Consider the following 14,043-nt stretch of genomic DNA (forward strand, 5'->3'; position numbering starts at 1 on the left):
AGTTTATCCTCGGCTTGAAATAAGCTGTTGTAGCTCATTTTGCTTCATGCCAGTTTTCTTATAATGGGCTCCCCTTTGAAGGTGGGGGAACCCAAGTGTTTCGAGCAGACTCAAGCCCAAATTTTATCTCACAGGGATCTCTCATATATAAGCTGACCTCAGTATCTCAAAAAGGTTTTAGTACAAGCTTCGACCCCTGGAAAAAGAAGAAAATAAAACAAAGCATAATAGATTGATCTTAAATCTGGTTCTGAGTTTATAGACAGGGACATCTTGTATGAGATTAAACAGTCATCAAGTCCAGTTAGCAAATGTGGCAGGATGAAGCTGCATTTTCCATGGTAAAAGAAAAGAAAGGTGGCAGTTCATTTCCTAAATTGAACTCTGACATCGTGGACTTGTCCCTGTGAGATTTTTTCCACCACACTTATACGATAAGGCCTTCAAACAGGAAATGGCTCCTCCGACTTCCTCTGTATCAAGTAACACAAGGGGAGCTCGTGCTGTCATCAAGTCTTATTGTTCAGAGGTCAACAGGAGGAGAAAAGATTGGAAGACAGAGTGAAACTGCTACACCTCCTGAGAGATGAGTTACACTGGACTCAGAGCTGATTAATGATTTAGTCAACTGGCTCCGTTGTGCACAACGTAATCATCTGAGCCGTGCACACGCTGCTAACTCTTACACGCTACCAATATGCCATATGGTGCGCAGCAACAGCACATGACGTTAAACTGTTGTTGTGTGTGATGCGTTCTGTGCATGAGCGTTACCTCTGTACATGATACAGCGAAGGGCTTCTGAGGCGTAGGTCTGAGGAAGGACCAGGCTAAGGTAGCGGAGAGGATACGGGATACATTCCACGGGCCAGATGATACCTGCATCACAGGACAGAGAGGACAATGTGTCAGATGTGGGTAAGATATCATTTACACCTCCAGCAGGAATGCTTTGTGTCTAGATTCTGATAACAAGCAGGCTGTGAAGCAATAATCTGCCCTTTCTCTTGTTTTTTTTTCTGTTTTTTTCACATGCCAAATCAGGTTCAAAGTTCAGTCTGAGCAGCTGAAAAACTAATCTCACTTCACGGTGCATTTAGCAGCTCTTCTGCAGCAATCACTTCATCAGCACACAAATTTTGCTTTGAATTGCAGATGTTCAGAATTCCATCTTTTTCTAAGGAAGTCTGGACTCAGAGTTCAAAGATGGAAATATTGTGATATGGCTGGAAGATCCAGAGCAGAACAGCAACAGGATGAACACAGTGGAGAGATTTTATTCACTGCTGTTTCCGTCCTTTTAGGCCACAGCATCAAAATAAGAAAAAGCCTTTAAAGAATTTCTTATTATTCTGTATTCATCACAGATGTATGCAGAGTAACTATTACATCCTCCAAAAATAGCTTAAAAAACATCAGTTTTTTTACTCATGAATCATTAACTGGGACTTCATCAAAGGAATAGCAAGCATGTCAAAATTATATCACAAATCTTATATGCCTCACACTGATATAAGAGCATTTTACACTTCGTTGTATATTTCAGGCATGTTTTTCTTGTCTGCATGTCTTGTTCACTGGATTTTGTTGTTGTTGTTTTACGTGGCCCTTGGGAAGACTAGCAACCAGTTTGTGCAACTGCAGGGCTGCTAACAAGAAGTCTGATATGATATGAAAACACTGGATGACTTAGTGTGCATAAGAAAAACCAAAATGAAAGAAAATCTGCTATAAATGATTAAACATCAGTGAGTTAGGCAGTGGGCTTTAGTCTTCGTAAGCTTATTTGCACATCAGTGTCAGCAAAGGATAAACACATTTCCCATAACGTATATATACAAAATATTACACATCCTCCTACAACTTCTAAAGTTTTGAGCTTTTAATCCAAATAAAACCACCATTTATTTGCACTACCTACACAAATGCTTACACCCAGTTCACAACATCAAAGATGATTTAATCAGATTCTAATTCCCTGATTACGTGATGCTCAGACTCACACCTACTGTGCTTTTTACACTCACAACAGTAAATCTCACTGCTTACCACTAAGGATGAGGTTGGGGTAGAAGATACCCAGAGCGGCCTGGTTGGCGCTCTGCTCGTCGTCGATTGCAGATGAGATGACGAGGCCGAATGAGATGCCTGTGACACCCTGCAGGACTATCAGAATTATGACGAGCACCAAGGACCCTTCGTTAGGGTTCTGCAAAGACAGAAAGAGAGAGAAAGAGATGAAGAGCAGGGGTAAGAAAAAGATAACAAGCTTGATTAAGTTGTGGGCATTTTAAATGCAAAGCTGCAGCAGACCTAAAAGTTAAGGAAAATAGAGGGGAAGCTAGAACAAAGCAGTACTTCCAGCATCATAAACATGGGTAAGGACCTTCCATTGGATTATTACTGCAGTGATTAAAATGTTTCAGCTGGCAGGTCATTTAACCCTAACTGATGCAGTGAGTAGCTTCTTATTTTTTATCCAACCATGTCAGAAAACATATCCGTGGTCAGAAAGGTCAAATTATTGGCCTGCAAAGAAAACAACTAAAGAGAGTGATGGAATTACTAAAAATCATATGGTTGGAAAATAAAAATTTCAACAACTAAGTGAGATAATTTTCTGCACAGTGTGAAGAAAACCTCTTTGCTAGGGTGCAAAAAGATTGAACTCTGGAGCAATGGGAAAAGGGAATAATCTCATATTTACGCTGTTCCAGACTGACTGGTTTATCAGCGTAAAAACAGAGGTGGGTAAAGTGATGCACCTATTACGTCTACTCTCTGTGAGCCTCTAGGGGGCTATGCTATGATCTGGGGTTGCTTCATTTTGTCAGGTCTAATTCAGCAACATTATGTACCCCAAACAGTGTTGGGGAGTAACGGAATACATGTACCGCCGTTACGTATTTAAAATACAAAATATGAGTAACTGTATTCTGTTACAGTTACCATTTAAAAAGGTGGTATTTAGAATACAGTTACTTTGTTGAAATAAATGGATTACACGGCGGTACTTCCCTGTTTCATATTGTGGCGGGTCAGGCCTGTTTGGGTTTTGTTTGACAGCTACGTTCTGTTGTTTCAGGTGGCAGCGTCACGGTTGCCATGGTTACAGGGCGACGCTCTCCCTCTCTCTGTGTATTCTGGGTGAGAGAGGCCTTTTTGTTGTTGTTGTGCTAAGCTAATAGGCAGAATGCTACAGGTATAGAGATTGACAGACCACGTGACTTTCACGCATTGCATGCCGGTAACTCGTGGCAAAACAATCCAAGTACCGCATCAAATGCAAGCATTTGCAGCACCGCAAAACGTTCATTCTCCGGTTCCAATACCTTCTTGCTTTTTCTTCGCCCCCCAAAAAAGTTATGTACAAAACGAAGGAGAACAATTCCGGTCCGTACAAAGACAGACTTGATGAAAAGGCAAAGAAAAGATACGAGGAAAAAATCAAAGGAGTGAAAGGGTTAGACCCTTACGAGCACACAGAGTGGACAAAATACGTTAGCGTGCTGCCCAACTTTCACCACGATCATATTTATAATTATACGGTTCTTGGAGTGAGTGCATACACTCATGAAGTTCAGTAACTTCAGGTCACTGCAACAAGCCCAGGAACCATTTACCGACGGATGGGTACAGGACCATGAAATGCACCGTGTAGAACGAAAGACCATCGTACCTATCATAAGTTTACCAGTCTCACAAATCGTCTTCATAAATACACATTCGTTAACCGTTTATTAATAGGACCTTTGAGCTCAACGGTAATTAATTAGTAGTGGAAATAATTTCTGGTTCGCATTACAGAAATGTAGCAGTGACAATAATATTGTATGCTGTAATCGTACTGGGCAATTAGTGATAGCATAGCGCCACAATTTCTGTTCAGCACCAGACTTGCTTGTAACCTATATCACCAATTATGTTATGAAAAATGACGTATTAACTACTACAAAACACTGACCTTTGTGGAAATGCTTGGAGCAGACTAACCTGTGAGCTGGAGTGTTCTTGGACGTTATATTTGGTCTTTGAATGGCTGCAATCCAGGCGATCTGTCGCCTCTTTTTACTTCAGAAACATGGCTCGAATAATTTCTCTTCAACGACGTAATCCGATAAAAAAACTATCTCTTTACCCGTCGGCTTCCCGTGGTTGTCATGCGACCGGCTATTGCAGTTAATAATACAACAGCTTCTTGACAGTTTTTTGTGTTTCTTTTTATCGCTGTGTAACTGATTTCAATTGAAAGCCTGCCTGCGCTAGTACCTCTTGCCACGAGTTCCCAGAATTCTTTGCGGTTTTACCCTTGAATGACGTCACATTTTCAATCTCTATAGCTCTAAAGAATGTAGCATCATGGGCAGTGTAGTCCGTGCTGCAGGGAGAATGGACTGCCATACACGTTATGTGTCTGTGAGCGAGGGAGGGAGAAAAAGGAAAAGTACGAGCTGTCATTGAGCAAAAATGGGAGCTGGAAGCATGTAAATATAATAATAACCACTGCAGCCAAGAAGAGTGCCTGACGAGCCCAGTTGTAAGTAAGCTATTAAGACTCGACTGTACACCGTGTTCGTGTTTTCCTCCAAAAACAATAAGTTCCGTTGGAGCAGCCTTTCAACGCCTCTCTCTGTCTCTCGCTAGCAAAGTTGACCCAGACAACAAAGTAAAGCTAGTTTTCGGCTACGAGCCGGACACAGAACCGTATTAGCCAGAGGTCCCTTTACTACGGGTCGGAGCCGCGGACCTTCAGTAACAGTAATAAATCACAGCAATAGTACATTCATGTAGTTGTAAACAGCATGATAATATATTAAGTAATCCAAAGTATTCAGAATACGTTACTCTCATTGAGTAACGTAACGGAATACGTTACAGAATACATTTTGGGGCATGTATTCTGTATTCTGTAATGGAATACATTTTAAAAGTAACCTTCCCAACACTGACCCCAAAAATGAGGTGAGCTGACTGCCTGCATTTCATCATCAGTTCTGCTCTGCTTGGAAATAAATGTTGTAACATTGCATAAGGTCATCAAAATGATGCCACAGCTAATGTGCTGTGATTAAAGCTAAAGATGGTCAAGTATTCAATATTGTTTTAGCAAGCACGGTATTTCTTCTCACAAGTAGAAAAAGCTGAATAAACACACAGAGAAACTGCAGCATTACAACCAGATTTTTAAAACTTAGAAACAATGTAAGCTTTTCTTGTAAAATATATTACAATTGCCTATCTGCTGGGAGTTTCTAAAACTATTTGAAGATGATAGTAGTTTTTTTTTTAAAGTTTGTGATGGTTTATGTTTGTGTCACAGAATTATTGATGAAGCTAAAGCCATGGAAAACCATGATATGATACATTTTAAAAAAGGAGCTGTGAAAGACATTTGATGGACATGAAATTACACCAGCACTTGCTGCATGCTCACACCCGACATGATGTACGATCATCTTGTGTGGCTGTTAAAGGGGAATTCCACTATTTGATCATATCTGCATGGTCTGTGGGGAAAGAGAAGTCTGAAGATGAATAAATAAATAGAGGTGAGGAGTTAGAAAGAAATGAGATTGCAGGGCTGATCCTAATCTCTGTCTTAATCAGTTGAAAACTCTTTCCTAATGTGTAATAAATTATTACGTTTTTAAGTGTTATGGTTGTTTTTTCCATCCCTGGACATTCAAGGCCATTTTAAGGAGTTTTAACATTTAGTTTCACCACAGATAAGAAGGACAAATAGTTTTTACCCTGACTATACACCAGTGAAATGGTCCTGTGATGTTAATATGGGAAGTTATCAGGCATTAAAGAGTGGTGTACAAAATCAGACACCGCAGAGCGGAGTTTAACTGTCCACCACGTGTAACATATCAGAGTGCAATACTAAATCACCTGGGGCGACTTTGAATTAGTGGAATTTTTTTTAAATAACACAGGAAAAGACAAGAAGATGAGATGAGGAGAAAGGGGGGGAAAGATAAAAAGAAACGGAAAGAAATATCACTGATAGTGAACTTTGGTCTGGGGTGTAAATGAGATATGAAACTTTTCAAAATCACATAAAAGCAGTAAAACAGAGACTGGAAGTCTCGCCTTACAAGATTCCAGGTGATAAGCTCCTTCGCTAAACTGTGTGTGTGTGTCTGTGCCCTCCTTGGAGTGTTAAGACACTTCCCGTCTCCCCTGACAACGTGCAAAAATAAACCTGCACCAAGAGACCACATGACCACTCGGTTGCCACAGCAATCAAGGCCTGTTGTTGTGGTGATCCCACAGTGATCCTTGGATACGGCCGGAGCGGGAAGTGATTTATGGAGCGGTGGGTTCTGTGGACTTGAGCACCTTAATTAACACACACACACTAACATAGAGGAGCGTACGCATAAAAGCAGGTCCCTGCATGAACTAAACGCACACTCACATTTATACTCTGTTCTTTCTTCTCTCTATTGATTTCATATGGATGTCTATCAATAATCAGTAGTGAATGAAATCCCGATGTTCCCACTGGTTTGGTCATTAAAGCCAAGGTTATTAAAGTTAATCGAACTTGTGACATTTAAGTTAATGGTAATAAAAATTAAAAGTATAACAAAAATAAATAAAATACCAAAAATGTCTTTAGCAGCAACAACATAACAACAGCATAAACTAATGAAAAAGAGAAAACCATAAAACTCTGGGTTTAACAGTTCAGATACTTTTTACACTGGATGTCAGAAGGATTCATATTCTTTAAATAAAGAAGAAGCTACTTTCCCTAATATGTTCTTCCTGGCCCAATTCCAAAGGGATTTGTAACTCCTTTTAGGATTTTTTTTTGCTTGTTAGTCAGTTAGTTTAAACCAATACACAACTGAGCCACTGTTTAATGTCTTTAAATGTGAAGACACGTTTTCATGTCCTCATAGTCAAGTCATAAAACGGCAAATAGCCAATGAAAACTGGCAAGATTTGTCACATGTTTCATGACATCGGCGATTCTGCATTAAATCTAGAGTCATAATATGGTAAAACGCAGCACTGTTTGATAAGTCCATGTGTATATAGAGTAGCTGAACTTTGTCTTGCCACATAAGTGATGTTATGAAACAGTTTTGGACCAATAGAAGAAAGTGGAAAGTGGCCTTTATGTGATATATTTCCTCTTGAGTGCACTGTACCTAAATTTTTATGTGGGAAAAACGGTATATGCTTGAAAAAAAATAGAGGTTAATAAAATTATCATAAAATTATGATTTGAATCCACTGCAGTCTGATTTTGATGATGTAGGAAAAATGCAAATGAAGATGGTAAAAGGTCGGCGAGGGATTAACCTTCAGTATATCAGAGCTGTTCCCTGCATGTTGAACGAAACCATATCAGAGGCCGTTTTAAAAAGCAAAGAAACACAATGAGTTTGCAAAGAGCACAGGAAATACCACGTTTCAACCTAAAGTGCTCAACATTAAGTGACCGTGTTGTGGTCTCAGCAAAGGTTAAACAGGACTGACCCTGTGGTCTGGCTTTGCAAACACTTATTGGCATTACACTGACTGAAAGCAAACACAGAAAATCAATTAAAGAAGCGAGCAGTGAGGTGACATCTGTTACACTGTGAGGTAAAAATAACAGTCAGCCTTGTTTATATAACCAAACCGTTCTTAAGGCTTCTATTTTTATCATTCATTTCCCCTGCTGATACTTCATCTCTGTGGACTTCATTTTTTACTGCTGCAAAGGTTCATCCTCAAATCGATTCATATCAAAGATTCACCTGACTACGTCTGTATTTTGAGTTTCTGTGTTATTTTTTCGGTTTTATTGCTTCTACCTTGAAGACGAGCAGCATCATAAGAAGCAGCAGGATGATCTGAACGCTGATGACGAACAGCTGAGAGAAGAGGTGAGCCAGCATCGTCTCCAGAGAGCTCACACCTGATAGGAACACAGAGAGACAAAATTCAATAAACTCACTAAAAGATCTTTACACATTTTACATTCACATCAATTATTTAATCAATTACGTAATGTTGCAGTCAATTTATGGGTGCCCAGTATCTATCAAATCATAATCATAACAGAGGATAAACATAAACTGCTTCATAAACATAAACTTTTTAACTGCTCAGCTATATTATACTTTTTTTTAATTACAAACTAAGTCACATGTGATACCTGCAACTATAACACATTTTTGATATAATTACAAATACTCAATAAGAGATGACTATTAAGTCATAATCCATTTTAATGCTAAAAACAGCAGTTTATAAGAAGATCAAAACAAAAGGTTCTCAGTGTGTCTGCTTGCTCAAGGACATCTGCTGAACCCTACTGTGATCTTCTTACTCCCTCTAGTGGTCAAGTCATGAATTACACTTGAAACAATCCATTGATTGGATTCTTATCACCACTATAAGGTTAATACTGAACACAGACTCAGTTTATTTGATGGTTTTTTCCCATTTACGTGGACTTTTAGATCAGACTGTCAAATCTTGACAAGAGAAATTAAAAACATGCTTCTTATAGGTACAGCTAACATTCAGATTTAGTTGAAGCTGTTTGGCAATAAGCCACAGTTATATATATATTTTTTTTTATCAGGGTGAATATTTTTTTTTCCTTTTCCCACTTGAGTGTAGGAGTGTTTTAAAACTAGAAACCATACAGAAAGATTTGTCATTCTTCATCGTGGAAATGCACTCGCACACTCAAAACCTGCATAGAATTAATATGTACAGGTGCAACATGTGCACCACTACAGTGGTTTCTGTATTCGCGTGTGAGTGTGGGAGCAATGTTAGCTTTGACAGCTCACCTGCGACCCAGCATCTATCCAAAAGCCCCTCTTTCCTCTCCAGGACAAAGGAGAGTGCTGTCAGACCCACGGCCAGGTAGAAGGTGATACTGGAGGGATCAACAGAAGAAGAGAAGGTAGAAGTGAAATGATAAGGTGGTATGTTGTTATTATGAGCTGATGCTAAAAATTTCACAAAATTAACCAAAAGGAAATAAACACAGATTGTAAAAGGCCTGTATTTGTATTTACTAGTCCCTTCACCCACACATTCAAACACTGGGGATGGCAGCTACATTGTAGCCACAGCCACCCTGGGGCGCACTGACAGAGGCGAAGCTGCTGGACACTGGCGCCACCGGGCCCTCTGACCACGACCAGGCAACGGGTGAAGCGTCTTGCCCAAGGACACAACGACCGAGACTGTCCAAGCCGGGGCTCGAACCGGCAACCTTCCGATTACAAGGCGACCTCCCAACTCTTGAGCCACGATCGCCCCGACACAGGTATAGTAAGGTGTCTACTACCCTATACTTTAACCAGCACACAGTGTACTGACCTGAGCACAGCTCCAGGGGTCACAAATGTAGTAAAGTCTGTGTTTTGGCTGCCGTAGATTGGCTCCTCAAACTAGCAGAAGAAATCAAGAGTGTTTATTTTACTTTATTATGCAGCATGTATAAACTCAAATACATTTAAGTATTTACAGTATTTAATTACATTCAGTTGCTTTTTTCCATAAGCTCTCTTACCTTTATTGGTAAGGCAACCATATATGCCATGCCACCCAACTTATAATCCACAAATGCCTGCAGACAGAGGGCAAAACACAAGTGATGCATCTGTTTTTTAAGAAAAAAATCAGGACTACTCTTTATCATCAAGTATTTTCATTAAATATTCAAATCAGTTTAATGTTGTTTACATAATTCTAGTTCACAACGGCTCTCGTCCACAGACCGCTTAAAAAAGATGGGAGGTGTTTGAAAAGTTAGCTTATTTTCCAATGGCCAGCAGTAAACGCTGTCCTGATAACTTTATGGGCTCAATCAACAACCAGGCTTCTTAAGCTTTGGCTAATAGCTCAGTGATGGCTCTTGTTCACTGAAACATGGATATTTTATGTATACAGCATAGACTTCACATCATATTTGTACCTGGAAGGCCTGGTGTAGTTTCTTCTGCACCATGAGGGCAATTTGCCGATCTAAGAATGAAAAAAAGGGAAAACAAAATTTAAAGGGAGCATGTAAATCACACATCAGATCTTGATGAATGAAATATTCAGGTTGAAAATCTTTGCTGACATATAGTAGAAACCAAACTTATTGACCTTTTAAGGGCTGGATTTAAAATTATATCAGAAATCAGAAATTGAAATCACAGATTGAGGCCAGCTTGTGTTATCTGTCTTAGAAGTATACATGGCCCCCACATGACATCTGGGCATACTCCTGATTAGAAGGTCTACGGTGTCCTATGAGGATCTCCTCCCTGACCTGGAGTATCAGTGAGCTCCTGGACAGTCTATGGCTGCACTGGAATGCACCAATGTGTGAGGTCCCATTTAGGAATTACTTGTACACTTTGGCCACATGAGGCTCAGCATTGCCCTCCACCAGGATGAACCTACTGCCCTAGTTTATGGTCTGACAGTAAACTACCTAACAGCAGACATGGTACTAATATCTACCACAAAGAGGTCTGCTTGTGCAGGCCGAATGATCTGCAGGTACCATTTCATACCACCACCAGTGACAAGCAGTAGTTTGATGTGATGCCGGAATTTGATGTATGTGAGAATCCTATATGTACAATATACATTAGTATAACATAAATAAAGCACACAGTATGTTTCATTCAACAACAATTATCCAAAAAGAAGAAGAAAACGAGAAAAAATGGTTTGTATCTTACTTGTCTGGTCCAGCCAGACGTGTATTGATCCTCCATCGATTATCTCCTGAGAGACCTGCCGCTGGAGCATCCTGTGCAACAAGGAACCAGAATTATGATCAGAAAAAAGTAGAACCTCAGTCTATCTAATAAAACACTAGAATGTAAATATCGCAATGACAAGCTGTAAAGTGAGCAATAATCTGCTGAATCTGCACGTTTTCTAAATTTGTCTGGCAGGACAAGTTTAAATGATAGACAGCATACGAGACAGACAGATAGAGACAGATAAAGCATTACTTATCTATGTGATAGTGAAATCTAATCTCAGTGACCCAGGTTGAAGAATTTGGTCATTAGGACACTACAAACCCGGTGAACCTGAGGAAGGTGCATAGGAACATAAATATTCATTTTTTTCCTAAGGAATCTGGTTATTGATTATGGATCCTCATGTGACTGCAGGCTGGTAGCACTATTTAAAACTCAGAAGGTCAGCCAGGCTAATTATTATTTCTCTGACACAATTAAAGCAATGCCTCAAGTCTAGCTGAGCCACTGAGAGCATTGAACCACGTGTAATTTACTATTACTGAATTGTAACTTTGTTCTTGAATACCAGTGAACTGAATAGTGCGTGTCAGATATGTGTAGCCTGGAATTCCTTAAAGTATTTATTTCAGATGGTCTCACTTGGACAAACTTACTGTCTGCGTAAGTGCATAGATTAAAATTTTGATTTAGGGTGTTGCACTTTAACATAGTTCCATTACAAAGTATGAAACTGGTTTGTAGCTACTGGAAATCTTCTGCCTTGTCCCTAGTTAGGCTTTTACAAAACCAGTGTATCATTAAATTATACTGTTCTTACTCTCATAAACCTAGACTACAGTTAATCCTGGATCTACTGGTAGTTGTTGTGTTTAATCCTTTCAGGAGATGATGATGCCAATACATGGCTGAACATCTAAAAGCTTCAAATTGAGGGTATTTTATCATTTTAGATTTTGTATTATGTTATATGTTAGATATATGTATATGTAGTAATATATATGTTTTATTTTTACAACAGTGATCCCCAAAGCGGGCTGCGAGGATACTGCACGGGTGCTAAGAAGAGATTTTGTTAAAATTTTGTATTAAGGTTTAAGTCCCAATAAAATATAAATGACAGAATACAATTTATTTTATATTAAAAAAAAAAGCAAAGCAAACTATTAAAAAAAGCATGGAAAGTATGCGTTCATTTTTTGTTAAGACTTACTGACATGCACTTTTCTGACATAATGTTAACGTTCATGACAGCACAATCACAAAATGACTGAATAAGAATAGCTTGTTTATAAAGGTTGCCAAGAGAGCCTCTTCCCTCTAAAAGAATGTAAGAGCAGAGCTTAGCTTTGTAAAGTTGGATCTGAACAAACCAGGAGGTTTTGGAAGAATGTGAGCGCGTGTGAGTCCATCTGTGCCACAACTAAAGCTTGGTTGAAATGAAACACAACAATGATCCCGAGAACACCAGCAGGTGTTGCAGTGGTCCAGTCAAAGTCCAGATCAGACCTCAGCCTGTGCTGTTGAGGGTTCATAGAACCTTGATGAGCTGAAGTGATAACTGGGCCAAAATCCCTTCAAAACAATGTAAAAGACTGATAAAGTCTGATAAAGGTTATTGTGATCGTTGTAAAAATCAATTTATCAGTCTTTGTAATGTATCACAAGTTGTTGTTCATCTGAGGTTATATCTAAATTATCTTAGAACCTGATAAAGGCCTGGTGAATTTTTTTATTATTTCCTGGCACGGTGATTAGCACTGTTGCCTCACAGCAAGAAGGTCCTGAGTTCAACTCCACCATCTGGCCGCGGCCTTTCTGTGTGGACTTTGCGTGTTTGCGTGGGTTCTCCGACTTCCTCCCACAGTCCAAAGACATGCAGTTATTTGGGTTAGGGTAATTAATGATTCAAAATTTCCCATAGGTGTGAATGTGAGTGTGATTCTCTGTTAGCCCTGTGATAAACAGGCCACCTGTCCAGGGTGTACCCTGCCTCTCGCCCCATGTCATGTCCAGCTCCTCACAACTGAAAGAGGATGTACGGATGTACTTTCAATTTCAAATGATTGTATCTTAGATTTCCCGTCTATATATGTGCCACCATATTAATGGTGGAAAGGTAGGAGTTAAAATATAGCCACCAACTGCCATAAACAAAAGATGTTTTTGAAGAATAAACCTCAGTAGGGAATTTATCACAGCTTTGAAATGAATCCAGAAAAAAGATGAAAAAAAAAAACGTCATAATGGTGGGTCAGATTGTGATAGGTGTGAATATCTTTGTTCTCATAAGATATTAAAACGTGCATACCAAAAATACATTTGCATGAACTCCTTATCCATATGATTACTAACAGGAAACAAAAATCTGCTTCATGCTTATGTGATAACATTAAGGTCTGCTTGAGAATCAGCCAGAGTACCACTCTGCCAGAAGACATGGGAGAAGAAGCTTTTTGTTTTTCTTAGGCAGGTCTGTCACATGAGAAGCACATGATTCGGTAAGAATAAGCATCTTATTGGTCGGTGCTAAGATGCAACCTGCTCAGGTGTGTTACGGACAGGAAGGACCGGACTATCCACCCTGCAGTCTCACGCTGTGACTGACGACTGAACAACAACACTGCTGCAATGACTCACCTTCACGTGATTTTGAGGTGTGAGTTGGTGTGGTGTGGCCTCTGTGAGCATTTATGTGTATCAAAACAACAGAGAGTGCGTGTGAAAAAAATTTACTTTCATATTAATTCACCATCAGAAGAACAAATGAAACATTTTAATAAAACAGTTTTAAAGCCACTTAGAAAAGCAAGCTATTAAGCTGATTTATGTGGTCCTTTTAAGTAGAAGCAGATAAATAAATGATATATTATTTGCTGTAATGCTCATTAAAACAAATATAAGAACATTTATTGGGATATTTTTGGGAAGCTGTGTACTGGGACTGAAAAAGTATTTCAGATCCATAAGAATCTGATACTTTCCTCCGGATGATTGCACAAATACCTTTATGCATAATACATCAGGGCTGACGTGTTTGATCACGTCAGTCATGCTGTTTGTTTTCATTGGCAACAAGAAAGCTGCACTGATTTACCTGAGGTCATAATTTCTCTTAATGCAAACCACACACTGGATTTTCTGGATTTTATGCACTATCACCAGGGGAAATAATAGTTAGATATATTGTGAAGATTTTTATAATTATAATGAAGGCTGGTGCAAACCTTCCAGTCTACATGTCAAATTTTCCAAAGAGTCTACAACCATCCTCCAATCCGAATTTCTAAGTAAGTAAATCACCAACTTG

At 39.3% G+C, this 14,043-nt stretch overlaps 1 protein-coding gene across 2 annotated transcripts in view; it reads right to left on the reverse strand.

Annotated features, from left to right (window-relative positions):
- Nucleotides 1-14,043, reverse strand: part of abch1 (ATP-binding cassette, sub-family H, member 1) — a 47,656-nt gene that overhangs the window by 5,408 nt on the left and 28,205 nt on the right. For both annotated transcript variants that reach the window (XM_087850049.1, XM_087850048.1), the window contains exons 12-19: nucleotides 10,704-10,774; nucleotides 9,944-9,993; nucleotides 9,539-9,595; nucleotides 9,346-9,416; nucleotides 8,808-8,896; nucleotides 7,818-7,921; nucleotides 2,050-2,209; nucleotides 775-879 (exon numbers count right to left, since the gene is read on the reverse strand). In XM_087850049.1, coding sequence (XP_087706175.1) covers nucleotides 775-879; nucleotides 2,050-2,209; nucleotides 7,818-7,921; nucleotides 8,808-8,896; nucleotides 9,346-9,416; nucleotides 9,539-9,595; nucleotides 9,944-9,993; nucleotides 10,704-10,774 — 707 coding nt within the window. The remainder of the gene's footprint in view (nucleotides 1-774; nucleotides 880-2,049; nucleotides 2,210-7,817; nucleotides 7,922-8,807; nucleotides 8,897-9,345; nucleotides 9,417-9,538; nucleotides 9,596-9,943; nucleotides 9,994-10,703; nucleotides 10,775-14,043) is intronic.

The sequence above is a fragment of the Neolamprologus brichardi genome, chromosome 13 (assembly GCF_056152115.1).
Source record: "Neolamprologus brichardi isolate AB-2024 chromosome 13, ASM5615211v1, whole genome shotgun sequence".
Classification (NCBI taxonomy): domain Eukaryota; kingdom Metazoa; phylum Chordata; class Actinopteri; order Cichliformes; family Cichlidae; genus Neolamprologus; species Neolamprologus brichardi.